The sequence below is a fragment of the Stenella coeruleoalba genome, assembly GCF_951394435.1.
Source record: "Stenella coeruleoalba genome assembly, chromosome: 1".
NCBI classification, from domain to species: Eukaryota; Metazoa; Chordata; class Mammalia; order Artiodactyla; family Delphinidae; genus Stenella; species Stenella coeruleoalba.
Genome location: NC_137169.1, coordinates 16,874,570 through 16,901,215, shown reverse-complemented (window position 1 = coordinate 16,901,215; position 26,646 = coordinate 16,874,570). Strand labels below are relative to the sequence as shown.

At 37.7% G+C, this 26,646-nt stretch overlaps 1 protein-coding gene across 2 annotated transcripts in view; it reads right to left on the bottom strand.

The window, feature by feature from the left end:
- CDC42 (cell division cycle 42) overlaps positions 1–26,646 on the bottom strand; it is a 41,055-nt gene that overhangs the window by 1,283 nt on the left and 13,126 nt on the right. For both annotated transcript variants that reach the window (XM_079943209.1, XM_079943210.1), the window contains exons 2-5: positions 17,481–17,635; positions 14,989–15,061; positions 4,783–4,892; positions 4,463–4,660 (exon numbers count right to left, since the gene is read on the bottom strand). In XM_079943209.1, the coding sequence (XP_079799335.1) occupies positions 4,463–4,660; positions 4,783–4,892; positions 14,989–15,061; positions 17,481–17,585 (486 nt within the window). In that variant the 5' untranslated portion in view covers positions 17,586–17,635. The remainder of the gene's footprint in view (positions 1–4,462; positions 4,661–4,782; positions 4,893–14,988; positions 15,062–17,480; positions 17,636–26,646) is intronic.

Genomic DNA, 26,646 nt, shown 5'->3' with positions numbered 1-26,646 from the left:
TCTCAACACAATCATCTCACTTCACCAAGTTTTGTCCAGGCAGGGCACTGGAAGGATCCAGCAATTCAGGAGGAGAGGAGCAGATATTCATGAGTGAGACAGTGGTCCTTTGAGAAAGCTTTCTGCAGACCAATGTATGTCACAAGAAGCGAACAAGCACATGTCATTTGCTCATTCAATATGAGTTTTGTAGTATGCTGCTGGAACATTTTACATAAAAACAAGTAAGCAGCTCTGCATTCGAATGAAACAGCTGGATATGGAACAGGACTGAGAGGCTGGGCACCGGGCAGTGGCATCCTTATCATATGGAAGGCGCAGGCAAAGATGGAGAGAGCGATTACAGTAGCTGCATCAAAAATAGTCACTCTAAACTCCCTTTATCCCACCAATTAGAGCCAAGGGGATTCAAGGAAGCAAAAATGTGGGTACCTGATACATATGTAAAACTAAAGCCAGTCAGTGCAACAGGAATAAAGTTTCATCAGGCATTTATACAAACAATTGTATATTTTTAATTTCAAAATTTGAAGGTAACCATAATTGTATGTTTCCCTCACAACAATAAAATCAGAAGCAGGAAAATATAAAGATGGCAGCTTTACATCTCAACATTAACAAACCTTAAGTCAACTGTTAAAATGGATGCTACTCTTAAAAGATAATGTAACAAATGATCTCATAAAGCAGTAGCAGGTACATCAATTATCTTTCCCACCCAGACTGACAAATACTCCACTACAGCACAGACAGCCAAAGCAATAGCAACACAAAGTTTCACTACACAAAGGAAAACCAGAAAAGAATCCTCCCTTCCCCATTACACTGTACTAGCAGGTCACCCTTTTTCCATAAATTTTGTCATGCAATTACAATTAACAATTGATCGTAAGAGTAAAATGATGTTTGTGTTATTTTCTCCATCTAGAACTAAGATCTAGAAGTGTTAAACTCTTCTTATTTTCTCCAAGAGGACATTCTTAATGCCAGACCAAGTTCCCTTTTGCAATAGTAATCCAAACCAAACAGCTCTGAGCATCAGGCAACTCAAGCAGCAGAAAGTTAAACAAGTCCAACTTGACTACTGATCACAAAAAATATTCTATAAGATATTGCATTCTTGATCAAAAACTAATACAGAGGTTGCTCTAAGGTGGTGAGTAAAAAGACGCAGAGGCTTTCAAACAGGATAGTTTTATTCCTTTGTTTTTAAACGATCTTTCTACAGTAGTGGGACAGGAAGCAGCAGCAAAGAGGGGAAGGAGAAAACAGTTTAGAATATACAGCACTTCCTTTTGGGTTGAGTTTCCGGAGGCTCGAGGGCAGCTAGGATAGCCTCATCAAACACATTCTTCAGACCTCTCTACAAGACAGAGGGGAGGAGAGAGAATAGCAGCCAGGTTAGAGGATTAGAAAGACCAGCAGATACAACAGCAGTCTGGATTAACTGGGCTGAATTCACAGAAGCAATGTGCCTTAAGAAAAATAACTGCCAGAAAGCTAGATCTTAAGCCCATTAGCAAGACAGTAAATAACAGAACAAATTTCTTACCTCAAAAAAGGTTAACTGAGCAAGAAAGCAATTTTTGTGAAAATGCCATATGTTGACTTCTATAACAATCACACTTTGAAATCTAAATTACAACATTTTAATGAAAATAATGCCAGAGGAGAGGAATGGATATGTAAGCACAAGATACATGCAGTGAATAATTAGGCCTTGCAGAATTCCCTAGTACTTCTAATGACAAGAATGGCACACACATTTTGGAACTACACCTACTACAACTTCAGGCTTCTGTGAATTCATCCCCTGAATAACTGAAGGACACAAATAGCAGGCTAACAGGCATGCTACATGTTTCTAGATCCAATGACATATCTGGATGGGATTAATCAGGATTTCAGAGTAAACCAGTTTCCCAGAACAAAAGGTTCAGACACTTAGAAAAAGTGTTAATTGTTCAGCAGTACCAACTGGGAGAAGTTTAAACAACAGACTCTAGAAACAGCATACACCTCAGTTATTCAGTAATGTTATTAGAGCAAGTAACCACCACCCAATAGGAAAACAAAGAACAGGGTCCTAGAATGAATTTTAGCAAGCAGTCCAATGCTTTTAGATGTCCGCATGGTTATCAGAGCATAAAGCATGGAGTGAAAAACAAAGAATATTCTCAGATCTACAGGGATTAAGATGCAGAAATACACTTACACCTCAGCCAGAACTCCAGCGTGACAGTGCGACTCAGTAGTACTGGTACCAGGTCTACAGACTCACCTAAACTCACCTAAATCTGCAGCCACAGGTATACCTCCCAAAGAAGTTCCACATGTTCTTTAGGTCAGTTGGATCCCAAGTAAAACCATTCCCCAAAGCCCCAGAGCACGGCTCCGAAAAGGAGCGCCAGGCCCAGATTACCCCAGCCGCCCCCACCTTGCCCTCCCCCCACCACAGAAGCCTCGAGAACTGGCACTCACACATTCCACTAGGGACAAAATAAATGAGAAATAACAGTAAGCACTTGGAAAGAGGCAAAGAGGTTAAAAAGTTTCCTTCCTTCTGTGTCTTTTACAAAGTAGAAATGATGAAAGTTAAAGTTCCTCTGAAATTCTTTCTACACATCTAGGAGCAAACTCTGGTTGTCAAACATAAAAGGAAGGAGGGAAGATAGAAAGAAAAATAAATTTTATAAGGGAAAAAAGAGGAGGACGACAATCAGAAACCAGGGCATCCCTTAATAAGAAGCAAATACTTTCTTGCTTATTGACAAAGATCAATTAATCCCCTACAAGACAAAACTAACCCCTGCTTTAATCACACTATCTGATTATATTAAAAGCTCAGTTTTAAAGGAACCAACAAACAGAATCTGGAATCCTAAAAAATTATAGCTCCCAAACAGTACCCAGGGACCCCATTTTCTATCTTCTCTTTTGATTTCTCCAAACTTCAAAATCTGGTAAGAAAAATGTAGTTGCTAAGACCTTTTCAAATTTCTGTTCTCTGGAAAGTGACTTACTATATAAACCTGTTCAATACTGTAAAAAACTTTACATGGAAGCATCCAATTCTCTAAAATAAGCTTCACTAGTGACCTAAAATTGGATCCACATGGCCTACTTGCCTCCATTTCCCCCCAAAGCAACCTGTATTTAGAGAATGGGGATATGTAACAGTTATCTGACTCAAATGTTCCACACACATCCTTCTTCAATACACACACACACACACACACTTTTCTGGGGATGGTATCAAAACACAAAAGCATCAGGCATTTAAAAAAATCTCAGTTAGTGCTACATGTGAGAAGATGTAAAATCTTCTCAACTTTTACATATCTGCAATAGCAATACAACAGGACTAAACTGCCAAGGAAAACTGGGTTTGGGAGAAGAAATTAGCCCTTGAAGTCATCCTGTGAAATATCCAGGTAAGAAAAAAAATTTTATCTTTGCACATCCAACCCAGGGCTAAACTGGAGATTATTAAATTATGTCTACATGCTACATACTATATACTTAGTACATGTTTTTTTTCAAACTTCATAAAAAAGAAAAATTACCTGAAAAAGTAGCATGAGAAATATGTGAATTTCATGTAATTATAAGAAATCTCCACCCTTCAGTCTTGCCTTATTTTATTTAGGCGTGTTTGCTCATTGTTCAAATGTCAAAGTAGAATAAAAGAGTTCTGTGCTAATTATTTACATAATATTTTCCTTTGGTCCCCAGAACAGTACTCAGAGGGGAGAACTGGTTGGTGATACCATGAAGGTAGAGAAAATGAAATCACACAGGTCACTTATAACTCTCACTCTAAATACCCTAACACTGCTCCCTGTCCTCAGAATCTGAAGTTTCCCATCAAACTATGAGAAGAGTTCCAATTAAATCGTTCAGAAAGAAAAGAGGACTGCATAAAGAAGGAATGCCTCCAAAAACATAAGAATAGTGACACTATATAAAGGCATGCTTGAGAAATGGCCTAGGTAGCTTTCTCTGACATGAAAGTCTCAATGATTACAACCAATTCCCTATCCCAGTTGAATTACCCCAGAAACAGTATACCATCAATTGTCAGTACTGATAAAAAATCAGATTTATTTAGATGAGATTTTAAGTTTGGGGGGGGAGGGAGGGGAATCATTCACAGATTCTTGTAAGTGTGTGCTAATCTGGACCTTTCCGTTAATTTTTGTTTTTAACACAATCCCTGACCACTACAAATGATTCAGTAAAACGTGGGAACTCACCAACACAAGAGCTTTATTTAGAAACTAATAATTTTCTCCATAAAAACAGAGACCTCTAACAAAAGAATATATACTGTGAAGCTGGTCACAGTCTTCCTGGGCAGCTTTCTTGAGCACTGCAGACCGCTGTCAGAAATAAGCCCTGAATCCTACTGCTGCTCGAAACCACTCCACTGTAAATAAACGTGGGGTTCCACAGTCCTCACCTGTGTAAGTGCAGAACACTCCACATACTTGACAGCCTTCAGGTCACGGGCCAGTTTTTCAGCAGTCTCTGGGGTGATAGGCTTCTGTTTATTCTTGGCAAGTTTCTCAATAGTAGAGGGGTCATCTCTGAGATCAATCTGGGTCCCAACAAGCAAGAAAGGAGTCTTTGGACAGTGGTGAGTTATCTCAGGCACCCACTAGAGAAAAGATATTTTAAAAAATACACCTGCATTAATCCACAAGCCTCCAAAGCTATTTACAATCAACAGAAGTTCTATGACAACCTTTTTTTCAGGACAAGAATATCTGACTAACTCACCTTTTCTTTCACATTTTCGAATGAGGATGGAGAGACCACTGAAAAACAGACTAGAAATACATCTGTTTGTGGATAACTCAGCGGTCGTAATCTGTCATAATCCTCTTGCCCTAAGGGGGAAAAAAAACTGGAGAAATCAGCAACTGAATCTTGGTGCCCTCATAGCATTAAAATCACAAATCAGTCAACAGACTAAGCATGCAGCTAACAGCACATTTATCATTAATAAGAAGGCAACTTATTTAACAAAATATATGGCTTTGTAATAGAATATTTGAGCAATATTCTCACTCAGCTAATTCTAGTTAAAAGGTACAAACTATCAGTTATAAAATAAATAAGTCACAGGGATGTAATGTACAGCACAGGGAATACAGTCAATAATATTATAATAACTTTGTATGATGTGTAATATATAAAAATATCAAATAACTGTTATACAGCTGAAACTAATATAATATTGTAAGTCAACTACACATCAGTAAAGAAAAGCAAAACCAAAAACCAAAAAAAAATTTCAGGTCCTTAGAACAGCAATGAATTTGTTATGTATTAATTATTTGCTTTGTTACTGATTTGTAGTTTTCAATCTTTGTGTCTACTAGCAACCAAACAATAATGTAACAAAAATAAACTGTTGCTATAGAAATAGTTAAAAATCAAATCTACTCCTATCTGATTAAGAAACAATCACAGTGAAACTATCTAAGGGAAGAAAAATCTCAATGAAACCCAGCTGACAAAATCCACTGCCCATGACTACCAAAGCAGATTCACATGTTTAGTTAATGTGTACATGTAAGACCACTACCTGAAACTGAAAACACACAGAAAAAAATTCAACAAGAATCAATGGATGCTAAATCAATATGGAGGAAACTCTGGTGAAAAGGAGAATATTTGTATGGTCTTAAAGATTATTAATAAACCACAAGGGGAAGAACATAACTACATTGTGAAGAAACAACATCACCTTGACTGAGTGATCTAGATTGCCATCACCAATGAGTGGCAGATGAGTATCATATGCCTCTACATTTATATCCTGAGAAAGACATCACTAAGGTAGTATTCCAACCAAAATAGCATAACTTGTATCTAATCATGAGGAAACAGACCAAACCCAAAATGAAGAACATTTTTGTAAGGGGAAGAGGGAGAGAGGATTCCTGGGCCTGTATTCAATAAAAACATCATGAAAGACCAAAAAAAAGGGGGGGGGGCAGGAGAGCTGAAGAACTGATCCAAATTATAAGAAACTAAAGAGACATGACAATTAAATGCAATACATGGTCCTATGCTAAAAGCAGAAAAAACTGGACGTGGATCAACTGATAAAACTGGAATATAGATGTTAGATTAGAGTATGGTATCAATGCTAAATTACCTTAAGTTGATTACCATTATACAAAAATGTCTCTGCTCTTAGGAAATACATACTTATTCAAGGCTAAATGGCAACTTACTCTCAAATAGTTCAGGGGGAAAAAATTATGTATGAATATGTTGAAAGAGAAAAATACAGCAAATAGGGTAAAACATTAACAACTAGTAAATTTGGTTAAAGGATGTATGTGGGCTCCTGATACTATTTTTGCAACCGTTCTGTAGGTTTGAAATTATTGCCAGATAAAAAGTGTTTTAAAATATCCATACACATTTCCAGAACTGTGAAGGGAAGGGAAGAGTCACAGAGGAAGGATTTAACAGTCCAATTTCAAAAGTGAGCTACAACAATCCTATGTATTAAAAGAATAGCCCTAAAAAACAAACAAACAAACAAACAGAAACAAAACAAAAAGGGAATTCCCTGGTGGTCCAGTGGTTGGGACTCTGCACTTTCACTGCAGAGGGCACAGGTTCAATCCCTGGTAAGGGAACTAGGATCCCACATGTCACACAGCCCAAAAACAAAAAAAAACCAAAAAACAAACAAATAAAAGAATAGGTAAGTAATTAATGACACTGAACCGTATGCTAAAAATGGTTAAAATGGTAAATTTTATGTTATATTATTTTACCACAATAAAAAAAAACCTTTAAGGGGAAAAAAGGAAAGTTAAATATTTTGTATGCCAGTGATTTTTTTTGTTTTGTTTTGTTTTTGCCAGCATTGAGAGAGAATACAAGAATTTAGGGTAGCTATCAAAACATGATAATTAACGATGTCATTCTTATTGCCACTTAAATAATACAACATAAGTAGACAATAAAGGTACTGTCAGGATAATACTCTATGGAAAGTAAATAAAGGTTGAAGGAGAAGTCCAAACAGCAGATATTACAAAACAATAAAACCACCATCAGTACCTCTAGCATTTACTGAATACTTACTATAGCAATATGCTAGGGTTAGAATCAAAGGAATTCAAAGGTATGCACTAAGATGTGTAATTCTCACTTCTTAAATTATTAATATAATGTACAACTGTAGACATAGAAGGGATTTGGAAAAGAAAGAATGGGGAAAACAAAATCAGCCAAACTCTTAACAATTGTCTCAAACTGCCTGAGCTCTAACGCTAGCTGGAGCTTTGAGGCATCACAACCAAAGCTCCAATAAAACAACAAAACAAAAAGTAAATGTAGAAAATAAGACAACAAAACAGTTAACCAAGCTGTGTAAAAAGTACAGACATTCACATACCTTTTCTTAGCCCTAGACCCTATTCAAATGGAATATATTTCACAAAAATTAAGTCTGGCATACTAGAAAAGGCTTCATTTTTAGTCATTCAGCCCCTGCAACAAAAACAGATCCAAGTCTGTATTCCTGAGCACCACTAGGGGCATCTAAATAAATGCCCAATGTTTTACATGCAACCAACCTTCTATTCAAATGGACTGGTGACAGAAAACAAATACAGTCATTCTTTTTTTTTTTTTTTTTTGCAGTACGCGGGCCTTTCACTGCTGTGGCCTCTCCCATTTCAGAGCACAGGCTCCGGACGCGCAGGCTCAGCGGCCATGGCTCAAGGGCCCAGCCGCTCCGCGGCATGTTGGATCTTCCCGGACCGGGGCACGAACCCATGGTCCCCTGCATCGGCAGGCGGACTCTCAACCACTGCGCCACCAGGGAAGCCCCTGCCATTCTTTCTTAACACTAGATCCAAAGCTGTACTGGTCTGTCCATTTACTTGCAATGAACAAGCCCTCAAAGCTATAAATCTTTTCCTTTCCCAAGGAGAAAAAAATTAAAATTGTTCGATAAACAAAAAGTAGGCTACCTTACATCTACATTTGCTACAATTGCTACATTTAAGGAAACAGAATGGGTACGATCCCTTAGATGAGCAAGATTCTTCAATATCCAAGCATAATTTATCCAGCTAAAATCTATCCTCTAAGTATGAGGCAGCACTATCATTTAACATACTTTAAGGTACACAACATGATCAAGAAATTTTCACTCTACTGCGTAAGACAGGTTTTGACTACAAGTCTTAAATTATATCTACTCTAACAGTACACCAGCTCATCACTTAACTTCTAATACTTGACAAAAAGCAAGGATACATCTCATGAGTTGCTGGTTTTTTTCCTTCCTCCATATTCAGAATTTGAATTCAAGAGGAACTAAGTCAGTTTGAACTGAGGGCTCTGGTCCATATGAAAAATCTGAAGTGATCTCATGGTATGAAAAATAAGAATACTGCTAAAAAACAACACTTTCAGAGAATTCCAGTAGGACATTGTAAACCCAAGAAGACAAATTAAAGATTTCACAAAATTTACCGCTACAAATTAAAACCTAAACATTTTTTCTACAAGCAAGTACTCAAAATTTAATGGCCCTTAGTGATCCCTGCTTCCTCTGTGCTATGGAGCTTACTCCTAAATAATTCCGTACCTTTTATATCATAAAAGAAAAAAAATCCAAAAATAAATGAGGACACTCTGGAACCTGAGATTCCTACCATGTTATGTATAACATCTGTAAAAATCTATACTATTGCATGTTAATGCAGAATTTACTGAAGATTCAAATCTTAGTCGTAACGCCTTTGGAAGGTTCTACAGTAGCACTAAACTAGAGACCAAAGCAGCTATAAATATCTCTATGGAGAGCGTTGTCATTCCTGATAATGTAATTGATCAGCAACTGCAGAAGGTTGCCAGATACTAGAAAACACCTCAATGAAAGGAGTTTATTTTTAAAAAACACAACAAACAAAAAACAGAATCAGCTAAACCAGGTCAAAGTGCACCACTATGACTTGTTCTGAATATTCTTCTGCTAAGGAAGAGAATAATATTAGCTGTACACCAAACACATTCCAGTCCCTGTGCTGGGTTTTTTTAATAGTAAAGTGTGTGAATCATAAATACACAGCTCCTGAGTTTTTACATATGTATACACTTTATTAAACTATCACTGAATCTTCACAACACCTCTAAAAGGAAAATATTTTAAACATTTTACATATCAAGGTAATTAAGCCCCACACAGTTAAGCAACTTGTCAACTATCTAGCTAACTGCTCTTTCTAGCATCAAAGTCCAACCTTTCTCTTGTTTATTACCATGGTAAGCCCGGAATGATTGACTGTGATTACAATGATTAAAATTTAAAAATGAAGCTAGCTTTTGAAAATTGAACCTAAGAAAACAATTAAGACTATATATAAATAAATGAGAATGGGGAAAAACAAATTTAATGTAAACATAAATGAACCCAACTGTATTACAAATAATATAGCCACACTTTGGGGGGGGTGGGGATAACAAATCCAAGTAATTTTTGAACAAGGAACTGTGTATGCTATTAGACCAAAGAAAAAAATTACTGCAAACAAATCTTGAACTCTTCTTACATATTTGTTTTTCACAGTGGTATGGTATAGCAATTCTGAAACTATTTTGTGTGTATTGCAGGACTGAAAACAGGTACATCTTTTGGGGAACCTAGCTTCTAACTATAGAAGAAATGGAGATGAAAATATGGAATTGATGAAGGTAAAGAAGACTGCCTGAGTTGGACTAAATTGGAGGTATCAACAAAAACTCATTATCCAGAATAAACGTGTTAATATTTTCTTCCCTAGTTGAATGAATGATATTCAGGACAAGTCACTGTGGTGCAGAACAAGTCGCTAGCATGTTACAGCTGTTTGCTGTCTTATCTCTGTCCAGACCTCTGTAGCAATGAGCATATCTAGCACCTAGATTCCCATTTTGCAACAACTGTAGGAAAAATTGATTCAGGCAAGAATTGTCAATGGTTATTAAATCTAGAGGGGGTGCTATTTAATGACAACAGAATATTTACACCATTTTAATGTATCTCCTCACAATTAATTATTAATTATAAAAGGAAAAATTCTAAACATATAGTAGGAAAACTGGACAACACCTTAATCAAGTGATCAGAATTACTTTTACCAAAAGGTGATACCCTGAGATGGACGTAACATTACTGATCTGGTATTCTAACCAAATACGCAATATCCTGAATCTACTCATGAGGAAATGGACAACCTCAAACTGAGAAACATTCTGTAAAATAAGTGGCCTGTTTGCTTAAAAAAATGCCAATACCATAAAAGGCTGAGGTTCCATACTAAAGGATACTAACCAAAGAGAGCGACAACTACATGCAATGTGCGATCCTAGGTCAGAACCTATACAAGAAAAATTGCTCTAAGGGACAATATTAGGACAATTGACAAAATTAGAGAGTTGACTACAGGTTAAAGTTTAAAATGTTATATATAATGTCAAATTTCCTAAATTTGGTAAGTGCACTATAAGAGAATATCCTTGCTCTTAAGAAATATACAGTGAAGCATTAAGGAACAAAAGGCCATGATGTATGCAACCTAACTCTCAAATGGCGTAGAAATAAAAGCAATATGCATATAGAGCTGGAGAATGTCACAAAGGTTAAGAATTGGTGAATCTGGTAAGGAGTTCTTTGTATTAGCAACTTTTCTGTAAGCCTGAAGTTAAATCAAGACAAAAAGTGACAAAAAAGAATGTGTGTCCAAATACTAAAATGTTTCTGTAGTAAAGATCATAACATGAAAGAAAACTGCAAACAGACCCCTATATTAACAAAAGAAGTTAAACAAATTGTGGTGTGAACTGCCACACAACGGACTACTGTGGAACCATGAAGACTATGACACACAAGTACAACACTGAGAGGTATCACCATGCTTTTCTTTTAAGAGATAAAGTCAGGTACAGAGAGAAGAATATCCTTTTTTTTCCTATGTATAAATACAATGAATGTATAGGAAGAGCTCTGTTTAGGACATACACTAAGATGTGATTGTCTCTGGATATAGATGCTTTTTCATTTTCTCCTTTAGCTTATCTATATTTTGATTTTCCTGTAATAAGCAAAACCTGTAATCTCTATAATAAAGAATAATATTTTTAATTTTGACATAGAAAGGAATTGGTGGTGGAATTGGAATTATTCAATATGAAAAAGAGCCTATGATAAACATATTGTGAAAAAATTTAAGTACAGAACTATATACACAATAGTAAAACATATGAAAAAAATAAATAAATAACTGTGGAAACTCATTAAACAAGAATTTGGGGGACTTCCCTGGTGGTCCAGAGGCTAAGACTCTGTGCTCCCAATGCAGGGGGCCCAGGTTTGATCCCTGGTCAGGGAACTAGATCCCACGTGCTGCAACTAAGAGTTCGCATGCCTCAACTAAAAAGACCCCGCGAGTCACAACTAAGACCCAGCGCAGCCAAATAAATTTAAAAATATTAAAAAAAAACAAAACAGAATTTGGTGTTGTGACCACAGGGGCAGAAATAAAGCTATGAAACAGAGGGAGAGTCCTATCTCTGGTCTTAAGTGATATTATTTTAATATATCTACAAGAGTTTCAGCCAAAGACAGGAATAGTATAAAAAGAATTCAAAACGACTATATTCAATATCTTGTAATAACCTATAATGGAAAAGAATCTGAAAAAGAAAAACATATATATATATATATAAAAAACTGAATCACTTTGCAGTACACCTGATATTAACACAACATTGTAAATTAATTATACTTCAATTTTAAAAAGGTTTTAAAAAAGAATAAATTAAAGAATTCAAAATAAAATAACACAATCAACAGGTTAAAAGTAACCAAACAGTTAAAGGAAGTCAGAGGCTATCTCAGTGGGGATGAAAGCTTTAGCAGAAAGAAAATTGAGTTAATGGCACGACTTGAACCAGGACTCTGAGATTAAGGCCTTTGGAGAAAGACACAGAGTCTCCTTGTAGGTATGTCAAAGATAGGAGACTCAATCTGGATGCCTACAGTCCCAGGTCTCCAGTGCCTGTCAAAAAAGATCTCTGGCTTATAGCGACCTTAACCAGTTGAGGTGAAAACTCCCCAATTTGCCTGGTAGAGTAAAATAATTTCCTTAGTGAATGGCCTTTAACCCCTAGAAAGATTCAGAATCTAATATAGAGATGAAATAAATCAACATTATTATTGTTAATTTTCAGTTACATTTAGGAATAACCTATTCTTATTTAACACTCAGTGTCTATAGTATTTAAAACAATCACCATGGGACTTTGCTGGTGGCACAATGGTTAAGAATCCGCCTGTCAATGCAAGGGACATGGGTTTGAGCCCTGGTCCAGGAAGATTCCACATGTCGCGGAGCAACTAAGGCCATGTGCCACAACTACTGAGCCTGTGCTCTAGAGCCCATGAGCCACAACTACTGAGCCTGTGTGCCACAACTACTGAAGCCTGCTTGCCTAGAGCCCATGCTCCACAATAAGAGAAGCCACTGCAATGAGAAGCCCGCGCACCGCAACGAAGAGTAGCCCCCACTCGCCGCAACTAGAGAGAGCCTGCACGCAGCAACGAAGACCCAACGCAGCCAAAAATAAATAAATAAATTTATTTATTTTTTAAAAAACTATCACCATGTTAAAGAACACAATAGATTAGTTTTCTGATTCCAATTTAAACTGTGTAATTGAGTAACTGATCTTGAGGTTTTTTGTTGAAAATGTTAACAATTTTATGAAAGTTGTAAATAATACTGTTTAAGATAAATTAAAACAAATACAGAAAATCATAAATTATCAGGTTTATTAAAGTTACATATGTAAAAACTTGGAAATGTTTCACTTGTCAGGTCAAGCAAACTGAATTGCTCAAAACAGAAAAGTAAATACATTAAATTTATAAATGCAATCTAAAGTGCTAAAAGAAATTTAACAGTTGTAAATGAGGCTGACTGGGATTAAAGTCTGACCAATCCAAATTAAATAAACCAATATTAATTAAAGGACCCTAGGCCACCTTGAGAACAATCTGTCAAAACCGACTGTTTTAATAAAAGATTTAATAAGTGTGCAACTAAACTTAAAGGCTTACCCACTCCCAAACTAACACTGTACAAAGACCTGCATACAAATGTTCATAGCACCATTATCCATCATAGCTTAAAATTAGAACCCAAACAACCAGCAACTCGTAAATGGATAAAACAAACTGTGCTATATTCATTGACTGGAATACAACTCAACAATAAAAAGAAACAAACTACTGATACACATAACATAGACGAATCTCAAACAAATTTGCTAAGTGAAAGAAGTAAAACACAAAAGGCTACAGACTGTATGGTTCCACTGATATGAAATTCTAGAAAAGCAAAATCATAGTGACAGAAAGCAGATATGTGGTTGCCTAGGGCCAGGTCAAGGGAAGGGACTGACTATAAAGGGCAAAAGGAAACTCTTTAGGATGATGTATATTGATTATGGTGGAGGTTACACAACTATATGGTCAGCAAAAATAAACCGAACACTTAAAATGAGTGAATTCTATTGTATTATACTTCAGTAAAGCTAAAAAATTAAACACTGATTAAACCATAAAGGTTTATAAAAATAAGCTTTGAAATTTGAAAATAAAATTTTAAATTAATTTTCAACCCCATGTAGCCATAAATTGTCTTCTCTCTGTATATAGATTGCCTCCAAGGGCACACAGAAACACAAAAAATCCCTCACCTACCACGAAATGTAGGTCATTATCTCATTTTGTCTATCTTCCAAGTTTCCTCTAATATACCATTACCCCTAATTTTTAATTCATAAAAACTTTAAAGGCCTAAAACACCATTAGAAAGCCACTGATCTCTGGGGCTTCCCTGGTGGCACAGTGGTTAAGAATCCGCCTGCCAATGCAGGGGACATGTGTTCGAGCCCTGGCCCGGGAAGATCCCACATGCCGCGGAGCAACTAAGCCCGTGCGCCGCAACTACTGAGCCTGCATGCCTAGAGCCCATGCTCCACAACAAGAGAAGCCACCGCAATGAGAAGCCTGTGCACTGCAACGAAGAGTAGCCTTTGCTCGCCGCAACTAGAGAAAGCCCGCGCGCAGCAATGAAGATCCAACGCAGCCCAAAATAAAAATAAATAACTTTATCAAAAAAAAAAAAGAAAGCCACTGGTCTCTAAACTTAACTGTTTACTATTGTCTCTCCATTTCACCCTCCCAATTGAATCTAGACAGTTCCTTAAAGTGGGCAGTATGATACACTCCATAAGAGCAATATGTCAGCTGACAGACAGTGAGAGGGTAACTCATAAAAAGTGAAAAAGTTAGGATTCCTACATACCAAAAGGATACCTTTCTGAATTTTTCCTTTGCCTAACTGAGCTGATGACAACAGAAACAACAGAGAAAAGTCAGAAATGAAGATGTGCAGCTACTGTTAAAACAAGGAAAAAACACTGAGAAATTGGGAATACTTAAGGAAGAAAGAAATCTGTTCCTTAAATCTGAAAAGTTGACCACAAATGTCAATACTGTGAGCTAGATTATTGGTTTGCCCTCAAAATATTTTCAAATATAGTATACAATAACAAGTTATAGTGTAAAATAAGAAGCTATCTGTACATATAATATGCAGACACATATATTAAGTCTTCAAATATCAGAGTGATAGTACAGCCTGTCTAAGGTACTCTGCTCTCATCCTATTTTATCTCCTTCCACACCATCCATCCAGGGTACCCCAAATGCCTATTTGCTATTCCAGGTCTGGGACTGCTTCTTGGTCGAGCATCGACCATCATAATATTCAATCCTGCTATTAACAAAAGGCAAATGGTTTGCTAATATTCTAGTTTCCCAAATGTCCAAAAAAAGACAACCACCAAGTGTTATAGTTACAGACCAAAACATTGTAAAAGACATCAAGTTTTCACCTGCAGTATCAAAAAGTCCAAGAGTATAAGGCTCTCCACCAATCATAACTGTGACTGCATAGTTGTCAAAAACCTAAAACATAAAAATATGACATTGTTAGTGTGCAAGGGGATGGTCAAAACAGGACAGGACAACTCTTAAGCTAAGACAATGTTTCTTTCCCAAGACTCAACCATCTCTTAGTCCATCTTTCTTATATGACCAACCTTGCCAACTAAGCCCTTCCATGACCTAATAGTTCTAGAAAAAAGTGGCAGGAGATGTATTCTGGGATGTCTGCTCTACCCCAGCAGCTTGGATAAAAATCCACAGAAGGCTTAGAGGTGTCACAGGAGCAGAGTCCCCTGACTATACAAGATGATCCTATTCAAGTCTGAAACTTCTGAGACAGCAGTTTAAAGTTTACCTCAATTTTCAACCTGATTTCTAAGAAATTATTTCTTCATAGACCATTTCCTTTTAATCTAGTATTAAAATCTCCTAGATCCATGATAATCTTTTTCCTTTCAGGGTTGAAGACAGGAGCAGCCTTGTTGCAAACATTCCCATTAGAGAGAAATGTAGGTTCCCTCAAGGTACTCAAGGAAAGTGTCTAAGAAACGGCTGGCAGATTATTTGTTGGGACTTCATGAATAAAACTCATGTTATTGGGTACAAATCACATGACCTAAGATATCTTCTTTGAATTGGGTATACTTAAGGATAGTATATAGGTAGGGGGGTGTGTGTGTTTATATACACTTAAGGATAGTGAATAGGGTATACTATTTGTAAACAGACTGTAAAACCCATTAACAAACTTAGTATATACTAATATTGGTTGTACTAAGTTATTTGTGAAAATGGGAGCTAACAGTGCTAAATGAAAAAAGACCCAACACTAATTCATGGACTCCTGAATTAATTTACAATTGAAAAGCAAGGCTTTGCAACCAGGAGAAGGATGTTACATTTTAAGATCAGCTCTGTTTAACACTAATTTTCTGGTTCATGTTTTAGTGGGTTGTTGGGAGTTTGTTTAAATGTAAGCAAGAGTGGATTGGAAGCAAGGGCTTTGGGGGAGGTGGTAGTTAAGGGAAAGTCAGTTCCTGATAACAAGAACAAGGAAGTGTAAAGAATGTGGTTAAGCTCTCAAACCATTCAGGTTATTTTCTTAAGTCATACCTAACCCTCTTCCAGAGATCCACATACAAACACATACATAAAACACCCATAAGCCCTCCTTAAATAGAAAGCCTAGACTCAGAAACCATGTTTACAAGAAAACAACTTTAAATGGAGACTGAAACACAAATAATCTGACAGTTGCCCTCACTCAAGACCTACAAAATCGATGTATCTCTAAAAGTCCCCTAAAAGTCCCTTTCAACCTCAGAACTTCTTTCACTTATGAATGTCCCCAAATGGGCCAACTCAAAAATACGATTTCGTATTTAAAAATATGATTTCTCCCCCTCAAAGAAACCTAATTTTTCTTCCAAAAGCCTGGGCCTACCTCAATCACTTTATATGCCCTGGGACATTATAGACTTTCAATTACAATTTAACATAATTACCAAGCCTTTAACCTGTCACCCTCTTAAAAATGCTCTCATCTCTGAAGATTAACCTAAAGTAATGATACATTTTCTTCCTTTTTACTTCCAAACAATACTAGTTCCATATTAATCATACATAGGTGCTTCATAACCCACCCCTAAAAGAGCTCACTTCACAGAGGTGGTTATTGCCAGGCCAGGCCAACCCTAGCTCCTCTCTCACCACAGAATAGACATCTATGTTTAATATAATTACACCACTGGATTGGTCAACCAACCTGGGACAAACACTGGATCCCCAAACACATTCACAATGAGTGTTACTCTGAATAACTGTCTCTCTCACTTCAGTATCTTTGTTATTCCCATTTTCCCTCTACTCTTCCAAGGAGCTGATAAAAAGCATTTGTGGGAGAGAATCCCCAAAGGCTTCTTCTATTGATGTACTCATAAGAAAAACAGGTCTTCTGTGCCTCTAAAAACCAGTCTGGAGCTCCATTACTGCTAGGACAACAGCTCCATAAGCTTTCCTTCTATTCCCTAAGGAGAATAAGTGGAGACACATACTACTTTCCCTGAAGTTACAAGACCCCCAAAATCATCCCAGAAGATCTCCAAGCACTGATTAATCATTGGCCAAGATATCAAAAAAAATCACCTCTTTCCAAAATGTAGGGCATACTTCTCCAGACTGAGACCACCACTCTTTAGAATCTTGTCTATTGGAGTTTTGCCTCCCAGCACTTCTTGCAAACCCTTTTATCACCCCTTCTGACTTTCCACTGATTTTTCAGCTGTTTAATTTTAAAGTGTATATAATTTACCCATGGTAAGTCAAGATCTTTAAAAACAGGAAACAAAGGCAGACAACAGAAAAATTTCAGTACATAAAGTTTTCAAAAGGATATCAAATTATAATATATTTCACTAATAGATGGAAGCTTTATACTTACAGTCGGTACATACTCAGAAGGAAATTTGTTTGTTGTGTAGGATATCAGGAGACATGTTTTACCAACGGCACCATCGCCCACAACAACGCACTTAATTGTCTGCATTGCTGAAACAGTTTTGTATCCACTTTAAATATTTCAAATTTGATGATGACCTACAAAAGGATTAAAGATATTTCTGTTAATTATTTGTACTTATACATGTGTTTTTTTCCTTCAATTAGCAACAGGCTCTCTCATTCAGAGCAATAACAGAACCAGCAACCCAACTACTAGGGCTAAAAGAACCTAAAAAGAGAAATAGTGACTTGCAAATAAGAGTCAATTTTCTAAGTTTCTGATCCTTGGCTGTTTTCTTTTTTCTTTTTTTAATTTATTTATTTATTTATTTATTTTTGGCTGTGTTGGGTCTTCGTTTCTGTGTGAGGGCTTTCTCCATTTGGGGCAAGTGAGGGCCACTCTTCATCGCGGTGTGTGGGCCTCTCACTATCACGTTGCGGAGCACAGGCTCCAGACTCACAGGTTCAGTAGTTGTGGCTCACGGGCCTAGATGCTCCGCGGCATGTGGGATCTTCCCAGACCAGGGCTCGAACCCGTGTCCCCTGCATTGGCAGGCAGATTCTCAACCATTGCGCCACCAGGGAAGCCCGGTTGTTTTCGACATAAGTGTTTTTTAAAAAATCAAAAGTAGCATAAAGAGCAGCATGTCTTTTTATAATGAAAGAGAAGAGGCTATTTGAAAATGAATCCCACGTAGTGTGTCAGGTTAATTTGTGCAACTTTTCCTTCAGTTGTACATGCCCACACATGTGTGTGTACAGGTATATGTGTACTAGACTGCAATACAAAGACCACTGCTTCAATGAATGGTCCATTTACCCAACCTTAGAGCTATAGTTACTCAGGCTATAACCAATAAGCAGCAGAGCACCACCACCTCCCGTCTGTAATAGATGAGCAACATGAGGGACGGGACAAAGATCAGGGTGATCCCTGGTCTCAGTAGCTCTTTTAGCGCCAAGTTGCCTAGTTACTAATTCAATATTCATGACATGAAGAGGTCAAAACCTAGATTTTTATAATGAAAAAGTCAGATCACTCTAAAGCATTCTAACTTACAAACAGATACAATTACTTTAGCTTCTCTTACTGTAGTCCTCCATTCTAAGAAGCTATTGATTACAAATGTGCCAAGGATTTACTACATTTCAATTCTGAATGCTTGTTTTTACACTTAAACGTTTCTAAAATCAGAACGTATCTTTACCGAAGGTTCCTTACCCTTGTTACCAGCCATTTTCCCCCACATTTTGACATCTACGAAATTGGGATATATGACATCTTAGAGTCAATGAAAAATTGTAACAGTTTTTCTGGAAGAATAAAGAAGAAACACCACACCCTCTATACCTATATTTTAAGATAAAATCCTTTTTCAGTTATAATTCTGAGGGATTACAATTTCTTGTTAGCTAAAGCTGCCACCTTATTAAACATAAAAATGTCACAGAACCATCTAACTGTGGATTGGATGCCAGACCTATATGATCGTACAGTAACCTTCACAACTCTTAATCATGACTTATAAGTCTGTTAACATCTCTGTATCAGGGCCTCCTTGGTGGAACAGTGGTTAAGAATCCGCCTGTCAATGCAGGGGACACAGGTTCAAGCCCTGGTCCGGGAAGATCCTACATGCAGCGGAGCAACTAAGGCCATGCGCCACAACTACGAAGCCTGCACTCTAGAGCCCACGAGCCACAACTACTGAGCCCATGTGCCACAACTACTGAAGCCCTGCACACCTAGAGCCTGTGCTCCGCAACAAGAGAAGCCACCACAATGAGAAGCCTGCGCACCGCAACGAAGAGTAGCCCCCGCTCGCCACAACTGAGAAAGCCCACGTGCAGCAACAAAGACCCAATGCAGCCAAAAATTAATTAATTTCCAAAAAAAAAGAAAAAAATTCTCTGTATATACAAGTGAGTAACCTACAGGAAATATACATTCTCCTGTTCCTCATCAAAACCATCTTGACTACATTTTCCCTGTAATGCACTAGAGGAGTACTCATACTAGGTTAAGGATCTTAATCCCTAAACTAAATCAAATTACCTATCAAAATAATCACACTAAACCAAGCACTAAATTAGTTCTAGAGAATTATTCTAGAAGAATGTCTTTTACTTAATAATAAAAGAAGAGAAAACAGGAATAGCTGTCTTCTCATGGTTCCTCAGTCCACCTCTGAAAAACAGGATAATATTCTACTAAGAAACAAGGTCTTCTGTAAAATTTCTTTCCAATTCAGAGTAAAGAAAAGAAAGGTAAGCAGAGAGAGTTCTGATCATCCTACAGAATATTTTCCAGGTGCCTAAAAATCAGTTTCAAGTTCAGTTCCTGTATCTTCTATTTCTCATGACCATTATTATGGGGCAATTTTTTTTTACAGAGTTTAATCATAAGCACTGGACAGAAAGTAAGGTTTGATCACTGTGGCAGACACTGCTAGCGGTCTTCCAATTCTTCCTCTCTTCTTTAGTAACAGAATTTTACTGAAGCATATGGCTCTTAGTAAAAACTACATTTCCTAAATTCTTTTGCAGCTAGATGTGACCAAGTTCTGGCAAATGGGAATGGAAGCGATGGATGCAATTTTCAAGACTAGCCTTAAAAACAAGGGGAATAGTTTCTGCTATCCCGGCCTTTAGGCTGGAATGCAGACATGATAATGGAAGCTGAAGCAGTCACACTGAACCAGAAGACAGAAATTACATGCTAAGGATGAGTAACACAATAGGAAGGGCCAGCCCTGTATTGCCTTCCAAGACTTTTACATGAGAAAGAAACTTCTCTTTCATTAAGCCCCTATTATTTTGGACTTCTCTGTTACAGCAGCAGAACTGAATCCTAATTACTATATTTCACGGATGCTAAGAAGACAACAATTTTTAAAATACATCCTAAATTTAGAGGTGTTAAATGTTAAGAGAAAAAGTCTTAGAATCAATAAAATTATAATAATATTTGGATTTATCAAGTAACTTTACAGTAAACTTGACCACTTTTGAGACTTTGTCTTAAAAACACATAAAATAAATGCTATTATTAAATTTTAACTATGGTTAAAATCAATTGTCATCCCTAAATATGAAGATCCTTATCTTCGGTCTACCTATGGTATTCACTTTTAAGATTTGTAACCCATACTACCTAGCAAATACAAAATCATCAGGCCATTTATAAACCTGAAACTTCTAGTGAAGGAAGAGCTACCATTTCCTGCAAGTTTCATTAAAATTCTCTAGGAAATAAGGAAGAAGAAATTGAAAACAAAAAGTTTCCATAATTAAAGACATGAATATGACTGCCACATGGTTAAGTCACAACTATCACAAGCTGTATTGAACGTCACAATATTGTTCTGTTTTATGTTTTGGTTTTTTGATCATGAGGCATGTGGGATCTTAGCTCCCTGACCAGGGATCGAACCTGCACCCCTTGCATTGGAAGGCAAAGTCTTAACCACTGGGCCGCCAAGGAAGTCCCAAAACCTCTCTGCATTCTTAAGAGCAAAATCACTACAACTAAATGCCAAACTTTCTGAGGAAGATCTTTAAGCTTTTCCAATGAAAGATAATGGGTGACTAGAACTCTTGTGAGAGAAATGTGGTCCGCAAACAGTTTGGCAAGATCACTAACATTACTACTTTGAGAACTTTCAGAAGTCTGGATCTTTTCTCAGCAGGAGAAACAGCCCCCAAGCCAATCAGGCCCTTCCTGCATGTCCTGCTTAGTAAAGCTGGGAAGACTTTCCGAACTACAGAAACTAAATACATAACAATAATAATTTTCCTAACTCTGAAGTCAGGAAAACCCTGGGTTTTAACCTCTGCTCAGCACTTACTAGTGACCTACGCAAGTTTCTTAATCTCTTTTTGCCTCAATTTTCTCATTTGTAAAACAAACTAATTATAATTTACACCAACACCTTGCAAAGTTATAAAGACTAAGTAATATAAAAGGACCTGGCTCCTAGCACATATTCAATATACATGAATTCCTCTACCAACTGTGCCAGTTAAGTCAATCCCACCATACCTATTTTCGTCCAGAGGATCAAAACTTGCACTGCACTTTCTTCTCTCTTTGGTGGACTATTACCTAATCAAAACTTCTCACACTTTGCACAAAGCAGGTGCACCAAAAACATAGGCTAAAATGAACTGAATATATTTGCTGCTATTTAGCTAATGACACAAAAAACAAGAAATCCACCCAAGTATTCCTTCTTCACTTGAAGACTCCCGTATTATTTTTTTCCTGTATTTCCTGCATTTCCCTGTATTTACAGAGGAGTCCCTAAAACCAAGCTACTTAACAGGTGTTAACAATATAATTTAGGTGTTGGAATAGACCCTATCACTATCTTTAAACACCAAATTAAATGCTTTTTTAGTTTATTAATTATCACTGCCTACATGCAAACTACTGAAAATGTGACAGTTGTTAACCTAAAACAATAAAACAGCCAGTTATTTTACCTTCTCCCTATTGGAGATACAAAGGTACTTCTCAGGTCTACAACTAAAGTCTAGTGGTAGGGTGTGAGAGCTCCCCCTTCTGGTCACCTGACTCCATCTTAAATGAGGTTTCTGTTTATTAATGTTCACATTGTTATTGATAATATTTTTTATAATCTCTTTTTCCTGTTAGGCTTGAATTCAGCCTCTACATCAGCAATTCCAAAACTATCACTTCGGACAACCAGAGTCAGAATTACCTGAAATGAGTCTGTTAACAATTCAGATTCCTGGGCCCTCACCCCAAATCTAATAGATCAGAGCGCAACACTTCCTATGAAATTCTAATGCACAGTGAAGTTTGAGAACCACTGCCCTATATGATAACAAGACAAAAAATACCAGTAACAAAAGAATCTAAACTAAGATAAACACTACTGACATTTAGATCACCCAGAAGTGAGTTTCTTGAAAGTAGAATCCAAATTATCACTGTGAATTATCTGTATCAACCAGGCACTTTACATATTTAGTAATGAAAAACTCATGTTGTATACTGAGAGATCACGAACCAAGATACTTCAGAGGTGCTTTAAAACTGGTTCAGGGCTTCCCTGGTGGCACAGTGGTTGAGAGTCCGCCTGCCGATGCAGGGGACACGGGTTCGTGCCCCGGTCCGGGAAGATCCCACATTCCGCGGAGCTGCTAGGCCCGTGAGCCATGGCCACTGAGCCTGCGCGTCCAGAGCCTGTGCTCCGCAACGGGAGAGGTCACAACAGTGAGAGGTCCGCGCACCGCAAAAAAAAAAAAAAACTGGTTCAACCCAAGTGTTCTCAAATAATAGTGCCAGTGGCAATACTTATATAGCACTTACTATATGCCACATACTGTTCTAAACATATTACACATATTCATACATTTTGTCCTCTCAACTCTGAGATATGTACTATACTGTCCCCATTTCACAGGTAAGAAAAGTAGGGCTCAGCGAAGTTAAGCAAATAGACCAAGATTACTGAGCCCGTAAATGGCAGAACTGGAATTTAAACCCAAACAGTCTGTCAAGGCTCTGCTCCAAAATTCTATACTATACTACTTTCTCCTAAGAAGTGACATTAATCAAAACAAATATGATCACTACAAATGGAGAGGCAAGTATATACCTATGACAGTTGCCAGACTGGGAAGAGGAAGGCAGAGGAAGAAGCAAGAAACAGGGGTTAAGTTCACTTCCTATTTCTTCACCCTGCAGACAACCACTCAATCTTACTGGGGAGAAGGGAAGCGAGAAGAGAGAATTTTTAAGATAGAGTTCACTCTTCCCCTTTCTATCTATATACCCACAAATCTTCCATTTCTTATGCTTCCTCACCCGACAGTTCAGCAATCTATCAGAAACTGGTTGTGGATCCCCAGTTAAGTAAGAGCACTGGTTCAGGAGTCAGACTGGCTCTACCACTCTAGCTATGTGACCTTAGGCAAGCTGTATAACTGCTCAGTTCTCCCTTATCTCAAAAATGAAAATAGTAATACTTTTCTCATAGGGTAAGTTGATTGAATAAGATAATATATGTAAGGAATTCAAAACAGTGCCTGGCCTCTGGTAAATGCTTAGTAAATGTTTGCACCTACTCTTAAATGAGTAAAGGTACTTTTATAGTACTCATTGTCTTTACTACAAATGTAGTCAAATTTAGAGCTATCACTACAAAGGTGGTCATTTCAGAGTCAAGTTCCAATTTAATTAGGATTATTCTGCAAAGCATCTGACATGTATTATTAATAATTTCATGTACTGAAAGGTCACCAGATGACCCACAGATGGGGAGGGAGTAGGGGGGCCAGGGGAGAGACTTTGTTCTTGCAATATATACAATGCCAGCTTCAACAACATGGAGGAAACTAAGCCAGACATATTTGTAATTCCTTATGTTAACTTCCTATTTAAACAACGTCAAATCACTATAACAGCAAAGAGGCTATGTAGTACCAATGTACCATTCTGCTATCCAGAGTGGCTAGAAAAGTTATTCTGCACTAATAACTAAGCACTATTTATTTTAATAATGAAGTTCATTTGTACCAGAACTTGGAATTGGTTGGTGTTGAGCAACTTAAGGCATAAAAAATGATTCTGCCAATCATAAGGAAGATAAATTGTGAAATAAGGTGGATCTTCCACACTCCTTCCCAATACCTATCACTCCTCCTGACAGCCACACCAAAACCATTATCTCCTACATTCTTAAATGCTTTGGAGGTCCAAATTACCCTTTGAGAATCTCAAAACCAAAGCCCCTTTAGTTTTCTGGGGTTCTTGAGCTCTGGATTTAAAGAGGCTATGGAACTCTTAGTATCATTATTATTATTGGCTGGATGCCAACTAAACTCCACCAAACAACGCAATCCCTGAGGAAAAGGATTCGTATGTGGGGAAGGGAAAACGCTCCCAGCTACAGATGCCCTATCTTCCCATGCCCCACAGTTCATTCTAGGCACAAGGCACAAAGAGCATATGAAAAGATTTGGGGGTTAGGTATTTGCTAATAAGCTTGTTTTGCAAAAAATGTACATTCTCAATCAGACTATTATATCCCTTATAAAAAGATGTCAAATATTAACAGTAAACAGTGTGAATAAAAGCCGCATCCAATTTTTGGTATTCACTGTGGTGAAAATAAGTGTTTGGTCTTTGTCCAGGATTCCACAGAGCTCCTAAAACCCTTGCAATTCCCCTAAATGGTAGCAGTACCTTTTGTCATTCATAATGAGCCCCTTCCTAATAATGACTTAGGATGGGGCCTCTGGATAGCCTTGGGATGGGACTGCTCACCAGAAAGACCAAGTGATGAGAGCGTTAGAACTTTCAGCCCTACCTGCCAACCTCAGGAAGAGAGGACGGGGAGGGGAGCACTGGAGATTGAGCTCTGTGAAAACTGGCGAACAAGATTTAGAGAGCTTCCAAGTTAGTCAACACGTCGTGCTGGAGAGTGCCTGCCTGGGGAGGACACGTACTCCATACCCCAAATTTGCCATCAGCCATGCAGAAGGGTGGATAGCCTGGGTACCCCATCTGCAGCTGGTGCCTGCAGTGGAGGCAGTTTTGTGGGGCTGAGCCCTTAAGCTGTGGGGTCTACACTAACTCTGAGAGTTAGTGTTACAATGGAATTGACAGAAGTGATGTCGGAAAAAGACACTACATTCACACTAACACAAAATACACTCAAAGTAATGCTCTTTTCATTTGAAACACATTTCCCCCTGAAGTAATCCATCTTCATACTTAGGATACAGGAAAGAGATATGGAGAATCAAGAGAGTAACAACCCTGAATAACAAGCCTTCCTTACCTATCCAATGAAACAGCTGGTCTGGTTAAAGGATTAAACAGAATAAATAAAATCGGCATCACCTGTCTCTCCTATCAAATCCAGTCACTTTAGAGAATATGGTTTATATAACCTTTTGCTGTCATTACACCTCCACCATAGTTACCTTTCTCCCCCAAAACAAGCAATACACTGTAAGAAGAATGTTTTTAAACCTTGAAATAAACATTTAGCTTCAAAAAAATTTATGAGAACCAAAATTTAAGAGTTCACCCAATATTACTTTAAAAAAACAAAATAAAGAATAAGATTTTTTTTCCGAATTGGAATATCCCTTAATGAACTAACTAAATCCCATCATTTTGCAGATATTCTGGTCTAAATGCAAAGGACTTGCCCCTATGCCAGATAGTTAACACTCATGTATCCTGACATTCTTTCCCAACTCTTCAGAATTCAGGCAAATACAGAACAAGCCACATAAAGACAGTTCTTTTTGAACTTCATAATTTGTTTTCAGAGTCCTCAGTAAATAGGAAATAATCTTAGAAAACTTTGGCACTCATTCTGCCTGCCAGTGCACGGGACAAGGGTTTGCTCCCTGGTCTGGGAAGATCCCACATGCCGCGGAGCAACAAAGCCCGTGCACCACAACTACTGAACCTGTGCTCTAGAGTCCTCGAGCCACAACTACTGAAGCCCGCATGCCACAACTACTGAAGCCCGCAAACCTAGAGCCCGTGCTCCCCAACAAGAGAAGCCACCGCAATGAGAAGCCCGCACACCGCAACAAAGAGTAGCCCCCGCTCACCACAACTGGAGAAAGCCCGCACGCAGCAATGAAGACCAAATGCAGCCATAAATAAATAAATAAGTTTATTTAAAAAAAAAAAGTCAAAGCAATTCAACTACTGCTCAAACGTATTTGCCCTAATAAAAATCCAAAAGAAGCTTAATATAATCAAGTAGTTTGCCTCCGTTTCGAATAATAAATGTATGCATTCCAATTGGAAAAATAAGTTAAAATTGGAATTCTATAAAATAACTTTCAATTATTAAAAAGTAGACAACCCTGTGTTGGAAGAGACCCCATAGGTCTCTTGTGGTCCTACCCATCTTGCTAGGTATGCTAAGAATGCAAGGCTCTGACCACTCTACCCAGGCCATGTCATAGGGTTGTGTTTGCAGCAAACAACCTTGAAGGATACAGTAATGTCTCCCTCTGGGACAAAGAGCAGGGTTGCCTTCTGCATGCTATTAAATAGTAGGTTCCCCAAGCTCGGTGTTCCTCAGCTATGACACAAACCCACTGCA